We start from the raw sequence: 23,356 nt of genomic DNA on the forward strand, positions 1-23,356 counted from the left end.
AAGGAATGACAAATATTTGACTTTAGAAGTACGTTAATGTTTTTACAAGTAAGGAACTGAATGGGCTAATTGTATTTGACAGTGTGTGTTTGTGTCAGTGTGTGGACTTCAAAACGTTTGCTCGTTTGTCCAACTTTAGGCGTTTGGCATTTGTGACTGTCCTCCGTTTTACTGCAAAAGCTAATAATTAAAGTTCAAAAACAAAGGGAACCGATGTCTTATTGCTACATTCTTCAAAAGGACAGAATGTAACTACTTATTTCTCCCCTTTTCTCAAGGCTATAAAACACGCCATCAACAGTGGGAGGGGAAAGGGAACAGACTGTGTTTGTCACAGACGAGGCCGGTGCAGGACAATTACTGACACAGCACAGCTGCAGAGATCTAATCCTGCCCAGGAACAAAAACACAAAAACAATAACGAGAAACGAAAGACACATTTTCAATTTCATATCATATCTGTGGGTCTGTCTCTTAGGGAGGGCACAGATAAGGACAATTAAATTAACCTCTTCGCTCTTTATTCTGCCAGCCAGGGCCAGTTGAGCTGCCTGGTCATTGTGCTGCAGTACACAGACTGACCAGCGGGGGCACTCCCACACGATTAGAGACATCCCCACTGACCGCCAAACCCAACCTGTGTGTGAGACGGCAGGAATGTGCGCCAGACGACGCTGGTGTTGTCTGAATCAAATACAAGAGTGCCGGACAGATGGCCCTTAGCTGTGTAGCAAAATCCACCGGAGCACACTGATGTAACAACTCGCCATCAATGTTTATTTCTGTGTCCTGTCCCATTCAGCCACATTAGATAAATAGATGAATGAAGAGCGCGTGGCCGTATGGTGAGGCTTAGAGGCCCATTAGTTCCAAAATATTTTGTATCTACAAAGGTTCATACTTCACTCTCCAGTGTCCAATTATTTTTCAGAGTACCATGGAAACCAGAGCACAGTCCAATTTGTCAGCATAATATGTACTCTGTTATTTCAAGACTGGAGAGTACAGGCTGTTAAACTGGTCAGCTCGGGAGAAAAACTGATTCTTTTCACCTACTGTGAAGGTTTCTCGGGCCTTCTTGTGGACAGTGGGATATTTCAGCACTTCCCATGAATTTTCCAGAACTTTCCAGGATGAAAGTACACTCCCCTCTCTGTCTGGTGAAATCTGGAACTGGGAAACAGAGGGAGACCTGTTTGCATCCAGCGGACAGGCTGGTTTTGGACCCCAGTGCAGGACACGTGTCACCACAAAGCCCGGGTGAATCCGGCCGGCTCCAGCCAAACGTCCCCGCCACCCACCCCCTCTGCCATTCGGCGACTCGGATTCCAGTCGCGCTGCTCTCGGCGGACCGGGCAGGAACAATGGGGGCCTTGTGTGGCGCGGCGGAACCTGCCGGCATGGCTGGACACGGTGACCTCGTACCCCCGCTACATTCACCCGCGCGCGCTTCACCGCCGCGGGGGAAAAACAGGCCGGTTACGAAACACGCCTCCACTTCGCCGAAGAGAGGGCAAAAACAGAGACGGGAGACGGGGTCAGGAGGAAACCAAAAAAAGAGGAATAGAGAATGGAGGATTGTGCAACACAGGAAGAGAAGGAAGAGAGGGAGTAAAAAGCAGGGGACTTTGAAACCCAGTAATAACTAGCATGGGCCTGATAATTCACCCCTTATTTCCTGCACTGTGTTTCACGGAAAACTATGTGTCAATTCAAAATTCCACATTAGACAGAGGAGGGGTGCAAGAATGGTAATTATAAAGACTGCTATTGCTTTAGAGCAGTGTGATCTGGTTTAAAATTGCCATTTAATTAAGTAAACTCCTCTGTGCAGGGAGAGAGAGGAAGAGGTAGAGAAGTTTCTAGGTCATGTGAAGGTGGTACGTTTGTCCGGTCATTTTGTTGTTGTTTTTTTAAATGTTGGAAGAGTGGTCTGCTCTCCTTCACACCACAGTGAACAAAGTCAAACTGAGACGCTAAAGCAAGAGAGCTGGGCTGTCAGACAGACCAGTCAACCACCGCGCACAGATTCTCTCAATACACACCATATGCTGCCACACACACACAACAACCAGACAAACGCAAACCACGCACACACACGCACACACGCACACACGCACGCACGCACACACGCACGCACACACGCACGCACACACACGCACGCACACGCACATGCACACACACACACACCATATGCTGCCTCTCACACACACACAAAACCACACCACAACCAGACACACACACACGCAAATACACCCAATAGGGTGAGGGGGAGAGTGAGGGTCTGTACCAGAGGGACAGTGGACACCCACACAAAAAGTACATTGATTTTCACAGAAGGACCGGATTTAAATTTTAGAATAAAAAACACTCGTACAAAAAGATGGCATGAATATATAAGCCTAAAGGAGCGCACAGAAAAGCATTCCTGAATAAGCTTCGACCCAATGTGAAATTCATTGGGAGCAAGCAGAGCGCAAAACAACATAAACAAAACTTCATCTTCTCATGGTCTGAATTAGCAGAACAATACGCTCCGTCAAATTGTTTGCTGTCCTATAAGGGGAAGCAGACGGTGAAATAAACAAACTGGGGGAAATGAAAAGGCCACAATATGGAAGTATCCCCCCCACTGTGTCTGTACTATACATACGGCAGCTGAAAATACATTGCTGGCACAAGGCAGCGAAACACCTCATCATGGAAATAGCTTCACGTCATTATCATTCCAACGACAGCCAACTGCCCTCTGGGACAGAGTAGGTCACACACCAACATGGGGGTATTAATGCACTGGCACATCAGAACCTCTGATGTAAATGTAAAAGTATGACAACATAAGGCTAGTGATAGTAGTAGTAATAATAATAATAATAATAATAATAATAATAATAATAATAATATGTTATTTATCTGAAGCGATTATCCAGTTGGTTAGACTAAGCAGGGGGGCAATCCCCCTTGGAGCAGAGTGGGGTTAAGGGCCTTGCTCAAGGGCCCAATAACTACACAGATTTTATTGTGGCTACACTGATAAATACTTCGTACTTTCCGTCAACATTCGCACCATTTCAATTCGACACCAAAACTTTTCCATGAACTCTACTTGGTACAGTGTGCCTGTAGCTGTTTGGAGACACGTTCACAAGTTTTTAATTCCATATGCAAACAAGATGTCACACGTTTTAATGAGGGGAAAAATATGCACTCATTCAATGGACTGTAGGCTCAGGCAGTTTGGGAATCGCCGTCACTGAACAAGAAAAAGGGGAAAAAATGCATACACGCACCCCCACACACACACACACACACACACACACACACACACACAACCTAAGCCATAAACACGGGAGGGGGGTGGAGAGGCATTGTGCGTCAGGGGGTGGGTCAGAAAGGACACGGCGGAGATGCCATTTGCACACAGGCTTTAAACGTCTCCCCTTCACACGAGGAGCGTGTTCCCGGTGGGTGGGGTGTGGATGTGTTCCCGGGGGCCCCTAGAGACAAAGGGGGAGTTTTTCCAGCCCCACGTGAATTTAGACCTCAGCACAAACGGGCCCCATCTGTTTTCACAGGGCGGCTGTGACAATTCACGCGCCCCGCCGGGTGACTCACCGCTCCGAACCCCCCCAACCCCCCCAGAGGAAACGCGCATGGCGCTCCAAACGGCCTATTCTGGGAACCAGGGCTTGCGCTAAACCCCTCAGGGTAATTTCAGAAAAATGCAACAAAAAAATTTCATGTCACGACATCAGCGGTTTGCGCAACAGCAAAACGGTTTTGTCAGTCATATCCCGCATTGTTGTTTCCATGTAACGGCACTGAGTGACATGAGACTGTCTATAGTTTAATGTGTGTCAATTCTGTCCCACCCATAAACCCATAAATCAGATCCAACAGAAGTGCCAATGAATGTCTCAAAATCACAGTTATGAGCTAAAATGCCAGTCAATAGCAGTCATATGAGACAGCAGTAGCTAAAACAAAGACTAAATATTTGGACACCTTCAGTTTTGTCAGTTCTTTTTTTGTGGTTGAAACCAAAATCTCAGCAAAAAAAATAAAAATTGAAAGATCAGAATGAAATTTACTGTACACAAAAGGGATCAATTCAATACATCTGAATGATACATATCTGACTTTCCAAAACCCGAGCATACCAGCGCGTGGTCCCCAGCTACGGACCAGGGGCCCATTCATCAAGGGCCAATCCCCCCCAGGAAAGGCCTGCCTTCTACCGCCTTACAGGGAGATTGGCTCTTTAAGGACTCAGATCAGAAATATGGGATCAGAATGTTCCCTACTGGACATTCTAATGCTGATGTAACACTGACTACTGGCAATTGAAAACAATGGAGTTTCTAGAACACAGACATTCCAAAAAACCTACTTGTCAAAGTTCAAAGGGCTAAAAGAATGTAGAAACAAAAAACAAACAAAAAGAATATGCTTTTGTCAAATGTAATAACCTTACGGAAAACAAAAAGAAAGCGTGAGAGCTTGTGACATCAGTGGTTATCAAGCCGAGATACTCACTTCGTAGCAATGACATTAAAATCATAAAAAAACAGCTACGCAAGGTGAACATGCTTTTCTGCTTAACGCGAGTAAAGCACACTAGGGAACACGCGTTGTGTGGAGGAGGGTCCTGTAATGAAAAGGCTGTAATTTTGGGGTGATAGCAGGAGTGAAACCGCGCGTACTGCATCTCCTTTGTGTCGGAGTGAGATAACCTGGACATTCTCCAGCGAGCGCCCCGGATTGTGCAGATGTGAATAACAACTTGTTCGTACGCCCCTCGTCGCCATGGCAACCCTCCGCCGAAGCATCTGAGCTATTCACACGGAAAAACCCAGAATGGGAACCAGAGAGGAGAGAGACAGAGAGAGTGTAAAAGGGGGGGGGGGACAAAATAAAAACACAAAAGAGGACAGGGAAAGGTAGAGAGGGACTGCAGAGTAAAAGGGAAAAAAAACATAAGGGGGAGTAGAAAGAATCAACATGAGAGAAAGAGAGAGAATAAAAAGGAGTGGGGGGGGGGGTAGTGGGGTGGCAAGATGCCCACCTTAAGAGCCCGACGGCACCAAGGCAGCAGCCTCTGTACCCTCCGAGATGCCCTCCTGCACTGAGAACCGGTTACAGCGAGACCGCAGCCATAAACCACAGAACAAGCACCATCACGCAGCATCCTGAGTCAGGGGAAAACACCACCACCCTCACCCAGAGGCTTCAGAGGTGGCCTGCACACCCATGGCAGCTGGCTTTTACACTTAGAGAATCAGGCCTTCTTTCAGAAATGCACCTCTATCCCTGAAATGGCACCATCGCATCCACCCTACTGCTGGGGCGGACCAGGGGAAGGGAGGTGGCCAGGGAATGAGCGTCATCATGGTTTGGTTAAGGATGTGTACGGCCTGGGCTGCACATTGACAGCGGATGCGGAATAATCCAGATCACATTTCTGCACAGCTGGCCTTTGGTTCCTGCTGCAGAGAGAGTGAGAGATGCTGCTCCCCCTGAAGGCGGTGTGACTGCCGGTCCTCCGTGGGTCAGGATCAGAAGACTGAGCTAGACAGAGGGGTAGAGAGAGGGGAAGCGCAGAGCTGCTGCCACAACACACACCGCACACCGCCCAGACCCCCGAGAACACGGCGTTTACATTCTGGAGCTTGGCCTCGCGGATAACGGGGTCGATACGGAGCGGGTGTTTTTCCTGAGTGTCGGACTCGTAGAGACAGGGCGGGATCAGGGCTGTCTGAAGGATCCTGAATACTTCATCACAACGTTCTGACGAGGGCTAACTGGCCTCATCGGCAGTGAAGGTCAGACGCCAAGGTCAGACCAGAGACAGAGGGAGAGGGAGAGAGAGAGAGAGAGGGAGAGGGAGAGGGAGAGAGGAAGAGGGAGGGAGAGAGAGAGAGAGGGAGCAAAGAGAGAGGGCGCAAAGAGAGGGAGAGAGAAAGAGGGAGGAGAGAGTGAGGAGAGAGAGGGGGTGAGATAGAAGGATGAAAAGATGATAGGGAGGACAAAAACAGAGGGTGAGATGGAGGGATGAGAATGTGAGATGGACAGAGAGGAGAGAGAGAGGAGAGAGAGAGGAGAGAGTGAGGAGAGAGTGAGGAGAGATGGAGGGATGAAAAGATGAGGGCACAGAATGCACAAAAAGATTTGGGGATTTACACATTTCTTTCCAAACCGAAGAGGTAGTGCAGTACAATATCAGAAAACGTATCCAACATATCCCACATTCTGCAGCAGATCCTGCTCACTGCAGTGCGTTCAGAGCTGCCCTCCACTGCGGATGTACCTGAGCTACTCTGCTGCTCGTAACGGTCATACATCAGGAGGTTATCCTGTCGACCGTACCTGCACACCCTGGTTTTACTGCGGCATGCAGGCTTCCCATGAAATAACTGCATTAGTCGTCTCACGACACCTCGTTCAGCTGACATGACTTCACAAAATCTTCTGCGGTTCCTTACGGAGCAGGCCGAGAAAAGGGCATGAGGGAATCTGCCCTAGAGTACATAAAAACAATCACTATGGTACTTTTCAGTGCAGAAATAGACAAGGTGATATCATATAATTTTTTTATCAATTGTGGAGTCAACAATCTAGCCAAGCCCACTAGTGATATTTTCAGCGCTTGACATGCTTGACATGTTTTGCAGTGCTTCGGCTGGTTAATTTTTATACATTTTTAAACCAATGCTCAAATTCTGCAGTCTATGGTTAAAAAGGCACATTTGCCGCTCACAACTTTTAACAGAGCATTAGAGAACAACACAGGGTTCACTTTCCACAAAACCGGAGATCATCCCACTGAAAATAAATCACATGTTTGGCAGAACTGCCAGGATATCCCATTGCACAATAGCTGCACATGCTATTGTGAAAACAAAACCAGGAGTTCTTCATAAACCGAGGGTCTGACTGGGCCCTCAAGCCCAGGAGTTCTTCACTAACCGAGGGTCTGACTGGGCCCTCAAGCCTCTCTCCTTTTCTGATCCAGAGACTCCCGTCCAGCCTTAAGTCATCTAGGAGACCCCAATCATGTTAATGTTAAAATGCTCTGAACAAAGTTCTTATATTTTGAAATATTTTCCCAAATCTATAAGTAGTCTCATTAGCTCCGGCCACGGACCCCCTACAGTACCTCCAAGTGCCCCCAGGGGTCCGTGGCTGGATCCAACACTCATTAACAGATGGACTGACTGGGTCCTGGAGCCAGCATGATGCTCCAGACCAGGCTCGGAGTGAGGGTACATTACCTACCTACAACCTGCAGAAAGTGGTTTTCCCTTTAAGAAAAAAAGCATCTCCATCTTAAGAAAAGTATTTTTGGCAATGTCGTAGAGAAGCCTATAATTCTCAGCTCTTGTGATTCATGGCATCGCACTACCCTGAGAAGCAGTTGGCTGCAGCGTATTTGTTGGTCTTTTTGAGCCAGAATTTGAACCAGACCCAGGGAGCTCCTCCAAGGGAGACACATAATTCACAAATACTAATGTGTGCTCTTCCTGAGCTCCCTCTGAGCTGGTCTCTCATGCCACCCGGACCTCTAATGCTTAAAAAAGAAATAAAAAAACCCCTCAGTACACGGCCAAACCTTTCAATTGTTTTATCCCCCTTCACATTCTGCCACTCCGCCGCCTCTTCAACGCACCGCCCACAGCAAAGTGCTCTGAATGGCTCAACCCCTCCACTCCCCTTCATTACTGTGTACCCTGCACCTCTCCCTCTCTCCCTCTCTCCCTCCCAGCCGTGTGAGCAGGTGATTCTCTGGGCCAGCTCTATCCTGGCTCAGCGTCCTCATGGCCCTCAGTCGCTCGCGTGCCTGACATCACCCCGCCAGATGTGTACAGTAAAAATAGACGGGGACAGAGATGCGCTCCTCCCGCGGGACGGGGCACTGCGCCGAGCGACGAAATCACCCATTCACCCACCTCCATTTCTCGCTCCAGTTAGCCCCAAGCTCCTCATCCTGCATTCTGTACCACCCATGCCCCAGTTCTAAACCTGAACTCTAAATTCTACACCACGGCACTGGATACAAGCATCAGCTAAATAACTTAGTTTTGACCAAGCAGGGGCCAATCCCCCATGGAGCAATGTCGGATTGAGGGCCTTGCTTAAGGGCCCAACAGCTGCACAGATCCTATTGTGGCTCCACTGCTTGGACCACCAACCTTCTGGGTCCCAGTGAAGCAACATTTTTTCATCCCAAATTCTACCACCTCCCCTAAGTCGCACCCTGCACAGTAAATCATCCCATCCTCTGTTCTCCTTCCACCGTCGCCTGGATCCCTCCATCTCAGGGTTCTCACCTCCCCGTTTTATACCCTTTCATCCTCCCCCTCTCCCCCCAGTCTCCCTCAGGCCACACACCTCTACCAGGCCATCCTCATCCTCCCTCCTTTCCCCCTCTTTCTCTGCCCTGCTTGCCTTTGAAGCGCTCCCTTTTCTGCCACCAGCTAAGCTGAGCCCAGGGCTCTCCCTCTCCCTCTCCCTCTCCCTCTCCCTCTCCCTCTCCCTCTCCCTCTCCTTCCATTCAGCAGAAGCACAGAGAGATAAAAAGCTGATAACTTCTTGGCTGCACCACAGCTGTTTGTCAAGCGGGTAGGGCTGAGCAAAGGTAATTCTGAGAGGCTAATGTTGGAGCCAAGGTCAGAGGGCTTATTGTGCAGCTCCTGCTGGGGCTAGACTGCATGTAGGGCAGGGAGTTCGCCAAGCTACTGTAAACACAGGAGGGGTTTTTTTATTTAGCACATAAACCACGGCTAGATAAATTAGTTTCTTACCACCGCCAGCACTATGTTTTTCCGGAAGTACAGAAAAACGGGAAGATTTTGATGGTGGAATTCCACCGCAGGGCAGGGGTGGGCTGGGGAATTTCGGGCTCTGTGCAGGGACAGGCTGGGAAAGGGAGCGGTGTTAGAGACAGCCTTAGCAGTAAGGGTGAGAGATTAGAGACGGGAGCACAGTTTCCCCCCTCTGCTTCAGAGCAGGGATGGGTAATCTCTCCCCTGAAGAGGGGGATTTGTAAAAAATGTACCGCGCTCATTTCACCATCCCTCGCTCTTTACCGGTGCGGGGAGTCACACGAGCACAAGAGCAGCACTGGGCTTTGAACGCAACAAGGAAAAGAGTGCAAGAGAGAGAGCAAGAAAGGTAAAGCAAGAGAGAGAGAGGTGAATCAGGATAAGTGTAGTGAGAGTGAGAGAGAGAGAGAGAGAGAGAGAGAGAGAGAGAGAGAGAGAGAGAGATAGAGAGATAGAGAGATAGAGAGAGAGACTGGTAAAGCGAGAGAGGTAAAGCGAGAGAGGTAAAGCAAAATAAGTAAAGTGCAAGACAGAGAGACACAGAGAGAAAGAGAGAGAGAGAGAGAGAGAGAGAGAGAGGAGAGACATGGAGAGATAGAGAGATGCCTGCTCTTGCCCACATCTGCACAGAAGGCTTTAACGGGCTCCGTCGCATCACCAGCCAAGCGCCAGGTGCATTAGATCAGGCAGGTGTGGAGAAGGCCCAGGGGTCTCAGAGCAGAACACCTGCAGACAGACAAAGAGCTGGAGAGCAGGGACTCTGGGTGGGAGGGCGGGGGCACTAGCCTGACACTGAGGACATGACAGGGCATTATTCCTCTGATTGGCTGTGGAACAATACAGTACAGCGGTACAGGGGAGAGTACTGGGAGAGTGCCCAATCAGAACACAGCGGCAAACCGCATCTCCCAATCACAGCTTTCTGTGGTTTTCGTCAGATACACAGACCATTTACGCAGGAAATCCAGGTCTCCTTAGTGTCACAATAACCAAATGACACAATTGTTGGTTTAAAAGTAAAGTTTTTAACTCTTACCTCAATTCAGCATTCAGAAATACAGATTAAATATTTAAGACTCATCTTTCCTTTTTTTTGCCATTCCCTTACAGATTAAAGCTACCTTATTTCCCTTTGATTACTAGATAAAACTCATCAACTGTCTTCATGAAATAGCTTACCTCAAGCGTAAGCTTTTGCGGCCACCTCCAGCTCTGCCTAGCTGGCATGAAACTGCACAAATAGCTGTCAGAGAGAGAGCCAAACACTCACACCCATTCCTGTTATAACATTCAGCACAGCAGTGAAACCACGAATACTTTGGTCACTCCCGTCTCACACCCGTTCAGAAGGCCTGTGGGCGGTGGGTAAAGAATGGCTTAGCATCCTCTACCACTACACCAACTGTTTTAAAGCTGTGGCTCTAAACCGTAGTCCCAGAGCACTTCTCACGCATATTAATGTTTACACTAACTGCAATTCATGAAGTATAAAGAGCTTCTAATCGTTCAGACCATTTTATGACTAATTATGGATTATCCTCTTAATGCCACATTATGTCAGTAATGGATATTCATGTTGCAAAGAAGGGATATTCCATATTCATTTTAAGAATATTTTTATCAGTCTAAAAATCAGTGTACAGTCTAATGCTTTAATTTTCTCTAATATACCGTAGCATATTTTTTTGTATAATTTTAACAGACCTACAACTGAATCTTTTTCAGTTCTAGATGCCGAAAACCTCTTTAACTGAAGCGAATCCATTGAATCCGTGAAAATCGAATCAAATTTGAATAAGGCTAACCTGCATTGTGCAAAAAAAATCAGTTTCAGCACAAAATGTTTTATCAGGAAATGGGCTGGAGGAGGAACGGGCTCACAGCGAGGGTGCTCCGGTTCTCCTGAGGAGCCGAGAGAAGAGGAGGCTCTCCCATGCCGTGACATCGCGGCTGGAGGACCATTGATGACAGCCATCTTAGCCGGGCAGAGAATAATTAATTCATTTAGACACGCTGTGTCACATGTGACACTTAATGTGCCATTAAGGGTATTTATCTCTGTTGCTCGGGGGAGTGGGGGGGGGAACTGAACGGGAGTGGACTGGATGCGGATGTGGGGTGTGGGGTGTGGGGGTGTGGGGGTTTGGGGGGGGGGGGGGTTCTCTTGTGGAAGGCCGCTGGGCTTAATGGCGTGTGCTGATATTTTTCTGGCTGTTCTCCGTGACAGTGGGTGTAAATTTTGTCCTCCCTCCAGCTCGGCCCGCTGCGTGGAGCCGCCGCGGTGTCCCAGGAATGGTGTTCGGGAGCTGGGGGAGAAAGCTTGCTCCTGGGCTTTCCGGTTCCCCCGCGGCTGAGACTGAGAGTGTGACAACGCCCCTTTCCCAAAAGCCTCAACAGTGTGATTTCTGAGAATGTTCCAGAAACGCTGTGTTTTTACAACGGAAATCTTCTAGAATTAACTGTTCATGATCATGATGGCTTTTAGTAAGTTAGTCTCCAAGACTGGCTTTTTCTACTGGCTGGAGTCCCCTCAACAGGACACATATACTACCATACTAATCAATCAGAGCAGGGTTGATCGGTTGGCCATAAACAATGGAAAACCTTCCACGCCACAGTTCACCTTCAAGTAAGCCTGAAAACGAATGAGAACAATAGCAAAATGTCCTATACAGACTCCCCAGCACAAAGCTTCACACACACACACACACACACAGAGAAGCTAAACAGAAGAGAACAATGAACACAGGGAATTGTGACTTGATTCAGAATGAGGAGGGGGGTAAGCGACTGATAGTCATCATCCGTCCATCAAACTCATGAGTGACCTCTGACCTCCACGTTCCGACAAAGCCTCCACAGGATCTCAGGTGGACAGGACCCCCTCAGCGCCCCTCCCTCCAGCTGCCCGCGCCCATGACGACAGCAGCCGCTATCGTACCGCCACAGCAGCCGGCTCCCCAGGGGGCCGCGCTCTTACCGCTACGCTGCGTCTGCCACGTACGCTTCTCAGCATCATCTCTCCAGCTCCACAACCACAAAGAGAGAGAGAGAGATGAAGAACTGAAGGGATTAAAAAGCAGCAGGACACTGAGTCTGGGCATGTGTTCCTATTCGGGGGGGTGTGTGATTCGTGATGCTGCAGGAAGGGGCGGACGGCTCTTCTCCTGATGGAGTAGCTGCCCGGGCACAGGTCTGCTCAGCGATACGGAACATTCCAGCAACGCAGGGAATGCTGTAAACAAAATCCCACTTCTGCCAACTAAACCTCCCAGAACCACACACAGCTTATCTGGGCAGGCCGTAGTCATCGCAAGAGCGGTTTTGTGTTTGCCACTGGGGCAAATGATTGAAAGCACGGTATTGCGTGTAAAAGACTCAAAACATGTGCACGCACCCACTCACTCACCCGGAACACTCTCATACACGCACATATACTCAGGCTCAGTCACGCAAACGTGCATGTAACATGTGCGCACTGCTAATGTGGAGAGAGAGAGAGAGAGAGAGAGACCCAGAACATTAACCCTGTATGATGTGAGATCACAATGCCATGGGAATGTTCTGAACTTTTAGCATTCTAATGCTGATGTAAAAATCACTACTGGTAATTGAAAGCAATGGCGTTCCAGAATACTGATTTGGAATTCTGAAGAAAAAAAAACATTGCCAAATAAGTTACTCTTCAAATAATTAAGCAACAATACGAGGAACACGAGAAACAATAACTACAAGCCACTAAAGTGGATGGAAGATTATTCTACCAGGGACGAGAAGAAACTGACATCATTATGAAAGGAAAAGGGAATTATAATTACAGCAGGGAAAACGGTTTGTGAAATGAGTGGCTCACAGAAAACGAGATGTACCACCACAGGACTGCGATGGGGACAGGATGAGGGAGAGGGGGGCGGTGAAATGAACTGAGAAAGAACAACTCATTTCTCCGTTTGTGAGGCAGGAGCCGCGGTGTGTGCCAAATGATGCCTGGCTCATTGTTAAACATAGCCTTTGATTTTTATTTGCACTGCTATCGTCAAGAAGAAAAAAGGAACCCATGAGTCAAGATTTCTAGAGAATGGGGATGACTCATTGGGGCTAAGACATACACAGACATGCACAGGCATATACACTCACCATTGCCACCAGTTACACGCACAAAGTCACATACACACACACACGCATGCACAGGCATGCATGCATGCACACACACAACCGTCCAAAGTTTCCCCTCCTGGAAAGAAAACAATATTTTCTTTTATTCAGGTACAGAAGCACACTCGTGGGATGAGTCACTCCACCAAGCCTGAACAGGGATCGACTTACGCAGAGGTGCACAGGCGGGGGCTGGGGGGGGTACTGGAACAGGAATGCAGGATTCCAGGGCTCACTAAATTAGCGAGACCTGGAGAGACCATAATGTCCACTCCAAGGCCACATCTGACACACAGGGACAGGCTGGCTGAAATGTACAGTGTAAAACTGTAGCTGTGAGTGATGGGATGGGTGAGGGGGGCAATTTCTGAGGGGGGTGATGCACAGCTCTGCTCAGTCACATAGAACAAACCTCAGCTATCGCTCTGACCAAAATCACACTACCTCCCCAAACCACATCCAGCACATCCATCTGAAAACAACGTCAGCAGACCAGATTTTAAATATATGTACCAAGATAGGATTACCAATGGTACTTCTCATTCATCAAAATAATTTTTGATCTACCAGATAATCGTATGGGAAAATCATTCATGAATGTGTTCGATCCAATCAAATACTTGAGTGGATTAAGTGTCAGTAGGTCTGTCATTTTCTGACCCAGGAATAACAGGCAGACTCTTCTCTCACTGAAGTCAAAGGCACAATGAGGTGTGGGACGGCAAGATAATATGGTTGCCAAATGTCCCCTAATTACAACCCACCCTTTCCACCTTAACCCTTTGAAGAGTAGGTTCTTAAAAATAAAAAAAATAATTCTCCAAAATTCCAAGTCAGTTTTCTAGAACTCCATTGCTTCTAATTAGCAGAATGGATTACATCAGCATTACAATTTTCAGCTAAGAACATTCAAAATAACATAAGCCATCTTACACCTAAAGGGTTAAACATTAGGTTTCTTGTTTCCTCACTTTTAGGTGTTGAAGCAAAGCAATATAAGTGCAGCACAGTTCCACAACAGTGCTTGAGCCTTTTAGACCCTTTTAAGACTTTAATTGACACCGTTTTTCAATGCTTTGGCCCACATTCTGGTGGTCACCAGAGTACAGAACCGGAAGATACAAAAGAAAGTAGGGCGAAATTTGCTTAAATCTTTGCTCATCAAAAGGTAATTAGAATATGCTAAACTGGCCTGCTTTCTTATCAGCGAGACTGAGCGCACAGATTAATGTCAACCTTCATCTCGAGGCGAGATGGAGTGAACAGACCTCTAGGTGAACATGACAGACAGGGGTTGAGATCTTAGGCTTGAGAAGCCCAGAAAAGGAAAAGTAAAGCTTTTAATAAAGTAGGCCGAGACTGGGCCCAGAGTCCTAACGTCTCTGCCACATATAAGCTTCTTTGAAAACACACCACCCAAAATTCACTCCTTAAAAAAATAAAATGAAAACTTAAGGACGTGGGGGGGCGGGCGGAGCCGGCTGATGGAGAACGGAGACGGGAGGTAATCACAGCGATCTCACCGCCGGCAGGACCAGGGCTCTCTCGCCATGCAAATGGTGTCCGCCTGACGGGAGCACATCTATATTTAAACCAGCGGGAGGCACACGGAGCGCTGCTTAAGATGGAGCGCCTCCAGCAGCAAACACGCAAAGGCTGGGGAAGAAAGCAGAGGGGGGGAGAGAGGGAGAGAGAGAGAGGAGAGAGGGGGAGAGGAGAGGAGAGCGAGGAGAGAGATGGAGAGAGGGGAGAGAGAGAGAGGAAGAGGAGTGAGAGGGAAGAGAGGGGGGTGAGAGGGAAGAGAGAGGGGGTGAGAGGGAAGAGAGAGGGGGTGAGAGGGGAGAGGGGGGGTGAGAGGGGAGAGGGGGGGTGAGAGAGGATAGACTGAAGAGAGGAAAGGGAGGGAGGAGAAAAGAGATTGAGGAGAGGAAAGAGGGTGGAGAGAGAGGGAGGTCCCCCTGCTCCATGACACCAGGAAGGCAGACTAAACTTGGAACGTGGGAAAAGTCTGATTAAAATCAGCATTAGCGTTTAAGCCAGTATTAAAGTAAACATGAAAGCGCAGAGTGCGCCGTTATCTGCTTGCCCGTTTCCCAAACTGCCACGGCGGCCGAGCGAGCTTCAAACCCTGCTTTGAAGTGCATCTCTGCAGCAGGGGATGGAGAGGGATGGGCACGGGAAACTGGGGTCACTCCATAGCCCTTTCAGAGCAGGATCGGAAAGGAATTTTCCTTAGATATACACGGATGTGTCATGACAAAGGCTTCAGGTTGTGAAGCAACCAAAGGTTGTTTTTGGGTGTATCTGTTGGACTGGATTGGTGGTTTAACTATTAAATTAAATAATCATCAATGGTTTATACATTTGTGGTGGTTGGATTACTGGAGGTTGAGTACCTCAGCACTTCACCTAAAAGCCACACACACACACACACACACACACACACACACACACACACACACACACACACACACACGAATGTTCAGTGGGGACTATTCTTTAGGAGTCTCTGTGCTCTGCAGTTTCAGAGCTCGGCCTCCAGACTCCATTTTGGCTCTGTACAGTTTCACAATGCCGTATATCACGGAGTAAAGCTCCGAACCGAACTCCATTTTGGCTCTGTCCAGTTTCACAATGCCATATATCACAGAGTAAAGCTCCAAACCCACAGCCCACAATTTATCTGGTGGCAAGATGACAAAGCTGGGTCTGTGAACATCATACTGAAACTGTGCTAGCTAGCTGCTGAAAGGAGACAGGGCAAGAGGCTTTGATCGATATTGCACAAAATGGAATTACAAATTTTGCCGCCGCATGCTTGTTCTTTGATGGGAGTACAGGTGAGAGAAAGTGATATACCTCAACTTGACAGCAATGCAAATTTTTCCCAGCATTGAAAAAAAGAAATGGTGTCCGTGTCCAATTTACCTCTTTAAATAAAATCTGTAACATAAATTCGAGCCAAAAGCATCAATTTTCTTCAGTCTTTTCGGAAGCAAGCCAAGAGTCTAACTACATATTTTATTTAATGAACGCTTGAAACCCATTAACTATGTTTTTACTCTATTCCTTAGATGTCAACGATGGTGAATCCATCGCAAACTATTCAAAGTCACGTGACATGAAGAACAAGGACCGCACTGTGAGCTGGACCTGGCGAGGTTCCAGTTCAGTTTGGCTAAGCTTGGCCCCGTCACAAAACAGGCCGTAAGACGGCCCTGAGAGTCATTCGATGAGTGCAATTTACCAGCAGAGGCCGAGGCTAAAACCATATTGCGTGGTTCACACTGTGCTTTTCTGTCAGTTGCCTACAGTGAGTGACAGTGCATTTGACCTCATCTTTAGCCACTTTCCCATTCACTCGGACTCGAGAAAATACCCATCATTCCAGCCGAGAGGCCAGTGAAGAGGTCCCTCTCTCACTGTACCACGAAGGGGCCAAAGAGGCTCTCATCAATCTTAGAGGACAATGAGGACCCAAGGGAGACGTTCAAAACCACCAGTGACCCGAAAAGTGGCACTCGAATAAGGAGGAAAATACAAGTTAAGTCAGTTGTCAACTTATGACTTGCTTGTGTGTGGCTGTCCTCTCCACTTCCAAGGCCTTAGCATTGAAAGTTTTCCTTTTTGCCCTTCTCTAAGGGGGGAGTTCTTTCCAGCACCGACTGTTGCTAGGTTGCCCTGTGACAGAACGTAAATAAAATTGAAAAGGGACTGACGAAAGGCCTCTTTTCACAGATGTGACACCAGATTCTTCCATATTAATCAGGAAATACTCTTGTCTAGATCTTACTTGTCTCAACTTGAGGCACAGGGACTTGGTTTGGTCATAAGGGCACTCGCATTGCTCCCTGACAGCAGAAGAGATGGTTCACCAGCCCCAGAGACATTCATGGGTCTGAAGAATCACAGATTAATCGGGGGGGGGGGGACGCATTCACACCGACGCCATTTTACATGCAGCCGGGCACCATTCGATAGCGAATCTGCAGGTGTGAACAGCGGGGTAGTTCACATCGGTCTACAAACAGTCTTCGCCTCCAGCCATTTCACAAACGTCCCAATGGAGCCCCGGCTTCTCACTGCTCATCAGCCTCACACAACAGGCGTCCCATTGACATGCGCACATTCCTCCAGCCGCTGAACTCACCTATGGCCACTGATCCGTCTCAAAACAACGGACCGCCATTCAAATTCAGTGGACACCGCTGGGGCCCAACAAAGCTTCATTCAAAGGGAGCGGTATCTGCAGCTGCATTAAGCGCGTGAACATCCGTTGCGGAGTGCGATGTCACCCCGGTTGTGAAGCAATAACAGTGTGGTTAGTTGCCTTTGCTGGGCACCGGTGACCACTAGTCCTTAACCCAGTGGGTTAGTCATATCTCACATTGTGTGGCGTGGCTGAAACTCAAATCCCACAGCAGATCCACCCCTATTACACAAGAGCCCCATGAGCTGAAAAGTGATAAGGAGTCTGACCTGCCAGAACAGACACAGGCCAAACAATAGACCAGAACACAACTTTATTGTGCAGCAAAGGCCGGAAATTTCTCTTTGGTCTCAATCCAGAAATGAAAAAAATAAATACATGAAAGAACATACAGTACAATCACATATAATAACTCATCACTATAATAGCTCTTTGTCTGTTTTTGTTTCCCAATTTACTGACTGCAGCTGGGACAAAGGATTATTTATACACGTCTCTCCTTGGCTATGAGTTCTATGGAACATTGGCCAGAGGGAAGCAACTCAAACTTGCTTTGGAGGCGGTGACTGGTGTCATTTACTATAGTTTACAGAATCTTCCTGTGTACTACCGAGTTTTACAGGTCAACTGTCTGCCTACTATTTTCCCAGCTGTGCTACCAATTCTAGCCGATTCCTGCTAAGGTTACCAAACTAAGCAGAGATATTGAAAGCCAGAGTGCTCTGAAAACACAGAAAAGTTTTGAGGACTAGCAAATAGACAAGCTTTTTTTGAATACCAGGGAGGTTTGGAGATGGCTGTATCAGCTTGGACACGGTTCGCATCAACTGTGCAAGGTCAAGACCAGCCCCAGTGCTCCCGTGGCATGCATCCAACGATATGCCGACCGAGCCATGTTTGTTTACTGAACAAAAAGAACAGGAATTCCGGGGATGCCAAGAACTGCCAGGGTGGATAATCACAAACGCTTACCATAATTTGCCCTCCGGTCTGAATGAGAATAGAACTCTGTCCAGCAGGGAAAATTAAACACAATCATTTGGAAAACATCTGCACTAAGACCAAATAAAAGTCAGTGGCGTGGCACATTCTGAGCCCTGGCGTACACAAGCGAGGGATGCAAAAGGCATTAGAGACATAACTGCATTTGCTGCAGTCTTCGTTCGTATTTCTCCACAGGGAAAGAGCCTTCGGTGAGGTTTTGTTATGGAATGACCTACATATGCAGTGCTAAATAATGTTAGTTGCAGTCCTTACTAAGTCACCAAATTATACATGACAACATACTGTAGATTCCAGCAAATCTATCATAAATGGAGAATTTGTGTAGCACATTTCTGGAAAAGAAATGAGCAGCCTAAAGTGCTCTGTAATGGAAGAAAAAAATTACAGTTAAATAAGATAAGAGTTAAATGAATACCATCAAATGAATGAAAATGGGTTTAAACTCCACAGCAGTGGCATACACACTTAGTGCCTAAAGTACGAAGTACAGTGCTGGATACATTGGTATTCCCGAAGCTTGTGGGAGAACAGTGTGGAAAGCACTGGAGAGTAAAAGAATCTCAGCTATCCCATTTAGCACTAATCTACGGCCAGCTGTATCAGGAAGTACCAGTCCTTCAACCGCCTGGCCTCCAAGAAGTCAGACAACAGGCCTCGAGCCCGCCGTGCAAAAGGACGAAAACTCATTCTTCCAAGAAAAAAAAGGAAAAAGAAAGGAGGGTTTGTAATTAATTGTGAAGGTCGTCGAGCGGTTTCTGTGAAGTGTGACGATGCGTTGAACAGTGCGCGAGACATCGTGTTCCTGACGCAGCAGTGCGAAGGCTGACCCAGCAGATTCAGAAAGAGGCACCCCTTAAATCCGCCTCACGACGGAACAAAAAAGAAAGTAATAGCCACTGGACAGGAAGGAGACGTACCAAGTAGGGCATCCTGTCGGTACCAAGTAGGGATTTCCTGTCTATTCACGATCGTTTATCACCAATACCACAGAAGGAGATCTAATTGGCGCAGAAAAAAAGGGTTGTGCCATTGTTTCATGAGCAGAAAAAAAGACAATATAAAAACTTGAACATAGACAATAAACCAAATTAAATTAAAATGGTCCTTATGATGACAAATCCAGAATAAACAAGAGTCAAGAGTCCAATTCCCACGAGCACAAAAGCAGAGTGGTCTTCTCAAGACAATCACAGGAGGGATGACAACAGGTCAGTTAGTTTTTAGGTAAACTAAGTATTGGACAGACTTTTGTGGTAGGGAAGTGGCAAGCATTGCTGGGCTGAGTGGCCTGTTCTCATCGTTGTTATATTATGTTATGTGCATTTGGTTCAAGGTCCATATAGGCAAAAGATCAGCCCTGCTGATCAACAAATGACATGGTGAGCTGAGGATTAATGGGGTTAGGCTATGGATAGTGGAAACCCAATCCTAGACCAGGGCCCCTACTCAAAGATAACAAAGTTATTCTGAGACCGGCCTGTATCCCCACACTCCCAAAAATGTGAAAATCCATTTAGAATAATTTCCCTTCACAGCATACACACAGAATACTGCATTACATCCGTGCCTGAAGGGTATCCGTGATCATTGATGCCTGCCTGTCTTACAGTGTGAATCTGACAGGCTTCCAACATCCATTCCATTATCATGCCCACAGGAGAATTCAGGAGAAGTTGATGACTAAATCACTGCCCTACTGTACCCAGCCTCATAGCAGCAATGCTCTACTTGGAAAAGATACTTTGCCTTGACACCAGAGGATAATAAAAATGTTGACCTTTCGCAGTACAACTGACACAAAAATAAAATACACATGCTTATGTGCAGTGCACCATGGCATTAAGATACATGCTATTTTCAGTGTTCGAGAATTTCATTGTTTTCAATTACCAGTAGTGATTGTTACATCAGCATTAGACTGTTCTTAAATCACACGTTTGCGACCTCACAACTTAAAAGATTCTGTCGTGATACACGTGACTGTAAGCGTAATTATTAACCAAGACCTTCGCGTTTGACTCGTCATAAAATGTAACTATTGCCTACTACTTCACAGCAACAGAGGTAATTAACCACTCCAATCCATAATCATCAAATACCCAGTCACAACATAACTGCACTTTCTAGTGCATATCTATTTTCATTATCTTAAGAAATAAAAAGCCTATGCCTTAAATGGGCCAGGCACACGCGCATTACTTGTGTTTTACCGGGATCTAAAGGGAATCCTTGCTTGCAAGTCTTTGTAGTTGAAGAAAAAAATAAAAATAAAAATGAAAAAAAAAACGGGACACAAATGTACTGCCAATCCAATATCTTCATATCGATTTCATACCAATTGCCTTATACAATAGCCTATCTGGTAGGATCCAATTATCGCTTGAAGGAATGCCTAATCGAGAAATCAGTCATGCAGGGCGAAATGCAAGTCACTTCGCCGCAGTCTGATTTTGCACGAAAATCTTCCCCACCAGCCTTTTCCAAACAGGTTTTAATCTCATTTGACCGCATGATTAAATGAATGATTAAACAAATGTCAATGAACATCCCCCTTTAACATTTGCCGAACAAAACGACTGAATTTGCATTAAAAGTTTAAAAAAATGTTCGTAATTATTCTGCTTGGTTTAATTTCAATAATCGGGAGAAGTTAATGGAAGGCAATGAGCCGAGAGGCAATAAATAGCGATCTGGCCTTTTGAATTTAGCTAGTCTACCACAGAGTAGGAAAAATCCGGGGACGAGACACCATGCGTGGAACTCGTAGCTTCGGGAAATATCCTGTAGCCTATTTACACGTGTTGCCAATTTAACCTTCATGCGATCAAATTATTTCAAGGACTGGATGGAATATGCACAGTCAGTGACACTGGTTGATCAACATGGAGCCGAGTGTTCTAAACAATTAAACTAACGTTAGTAAAACGTGTTCATTTGTGATTTGTGAGCAGCTATCCTAAGACTACATAAAACAATATTGACAATAGACAACTGAAAATATATAACAGATTAATTTCATTATCCCGTAGTGGCCCTTTAAAAAAAAAAAAATATATATATATATATATATATATATATATATATATATATATATATATATAAAAATAAAATTAATAAACAGGCAGCAGCCCTACTATTTCTCCATTCCACAATAGTCCCCAATCCTACTGTACAGGAACAAAACACAAGTTACCCGCACAATGGCCACATCCGGCACCCCTAGGTTCCAATTAGTCTGCGCGATCTTTTCAACGAACCGAATTCACTCTCCACGTTTCCCTCTATTCATGGCTTACCAAAGCAGCAATTATTTAAGAGTTATAATATGTTGCTTTATGTAAAAAATCTGGAAAGTAGGAAAGAGGAGAAACTTTGGCGAGAAACAAGCACTCATTTAACTGTCCAAGATACGCTGTTGGTAAGAAACATGGTGGATTGCAATGTAGACTACGTTAGCTATTTATAATAAGCCAATAAAGTATCATTGTGTTCCTGGAGCCCTTGATAAATATGTATCATGGTGCTTGCTGTGGGATAGCGTATACATAATTATTCGCAAAGTCTACCATGCAGCAGAGTCTGAAAACTGAGGAAAACAACACAATTACATTTCGCAAAGATGAAGCACAACAGTGCCTCGTTAGGTTGGAATTCAAGTCGTGGTTAGGCATGCCCAAGAACCGCAATGTTCGTACAATTAATACAAACACTACGAAATGTAATGTAACTCATTTATAATGCGAAAAGGCATGCGTTATTAGCCAGGGAGCAAGTCACACAAAACCGTCTTAAAATAAATCAGTGCATCAGCATTCTTACCTCAATATAGCCAGCAAGAGCTGGGACTGCAATCCCCAGAATGAGGACAGATATCGCCGGGACGGAACCCATCTTTTTCAGGAAAACCTCCCCGTTATTTGCTCGTAAGCTTAGTCAAAATTACCCCCCGAGGTATTTGGAAAGTAGTGGTCCACAAGGTGAAGTAACTGGACAATGGTCCGAGACGAGCCTCTCGATTTCGTGCAACCAGCTAACGAGCTTACAGAAACCGTTTGTTTGCGCTGTTGGCTCCCGGAGCTATCAATAGAGCGCAGCTGAAAACAGTGCGTGCGTGCCGGAGGTTGCAGAGCGCCGCTACAGAAGCCTGCCCTCTCTGTCTTCACTGAAGTGATTCAACGTGCCCAAGTGCGCCGCCAGGCGCCCAGATGAAAGTTTCACCGGAAATGATGCATCTTCAAAGACACGCCCTGTATTGGCCATCCACGGACGTGATTTCGCCCACCTTCCACAGCAGAACCAACAATGTTTTGAGCAGTGCAAGGTTCCGGTGCTTTCTCTAATGCTGCGTGTACACTCATCCTGCGATAGCAAGTCGCTACTTCACAGTGAGTGTTCATCATCTTCACCCCACGTTAAACCCTTTCTTTACTGCAGACTGGTGCCTTTCAAGATCGCACTGCCACTGTCGACAGAGAATGAGTAGTCTGAGGATAATGACACTAGCAGCGCCCGTATTCCTGGTCATGTCAGCCACCAGATCAGAACCAATGTTACGGGATATTCTTGAAGGAGGCCAGGCACAGAATCTGAAAGAGTGGAGTCATATTCCTTCTGGTGCATTCCAGACACCGGTATACTGACAGTTAGTATGGCATATACAGACACACGCCTGCAAAGCCCCAAGGTGAACATCGAAAGCAGGTCACAATTGAAGCCAGGTGTGGAGTGGAAAGACAGCAGGCCTGGTTTCTGAACACTGGAAATGAACTGTGCTCTCGATGCCAAAATAACCCCCTGTGTTATTGAGCGGGTGGGGGGGGGGGGCAGTATTTACAATGCTGGAGGAAAACCAGCCTGGAACACATTATAGAAGGTGGAAAATGTCAGAAAGGATTTCACTTGTCAAGCATGGTCGCCCCCAAATCTCCATAAATTTGCTGGGGAGATGGTGCAGTGAGATGGGGTAGGAGAGAGAACGAGAGTGAGAAAGAGGAGAAGACGGATGTAAGAACGGGATAATGTTTATTCGGAGACAAACTTCAATGCTGTTACGCAAGGCCCTGAACCAAGGGGAATTGTTCCCTGCTTAGTCTAATCAACTGTAAGTCACTTTGGATAAAAGCGAGAGCTAAATAACATATTAGCTACATGTAAAGGTTTTGGG

General features: G+C 46.6%; 1 protein-coding gene across 5 annotated transcripts in view; it reads right to left on the bottom strand.

Annotated features, from left to right (window-relative positions):
- The window catches only part of aplp2 (amyloid beta (A4) precursor-like protein 2), a 56,630-nt gene extending 34,241 nt beyond the window's left edge, over nt 1–22,389 (bottom strand). For 3 of the 5 annotated variants that reach the window (XM_061216639.1, XM_061216638.1, XM_061216635.1), the window contains exon 1: nt 22,012–22,388. In XM_061216639.1, coding sequence (XP_061072623.1) covers nt 22,012–22,083 — 72 coding nt within the window. In that variant the 5' untranslated portion in view covers nt 22,084–22,388. Of the gene's footprint in view, nt 1–22,011 lie in introns of all 5 variants that reach the window. The other 2 variants (XM_061216637.1, XM_061216636.1) reach the window with 2 other exon arrangements.
- Between the last annotated feature and the right edge of the window lie 967 nt (nt 22,390–23,356).

This window comes from Conger conger, chromosome 13, assembly GCF_963514075.1.
Source record: "Conger conger chromosome 13, fConCon1.1, whole genome shotgun sequence".
Taxonomy (NCBI): domain Eukaryota; kingdom Metazoa; phylum Chordata; class Actinopteri; order Anguilliformes; family Congridae; genus Conger; species Conger conger.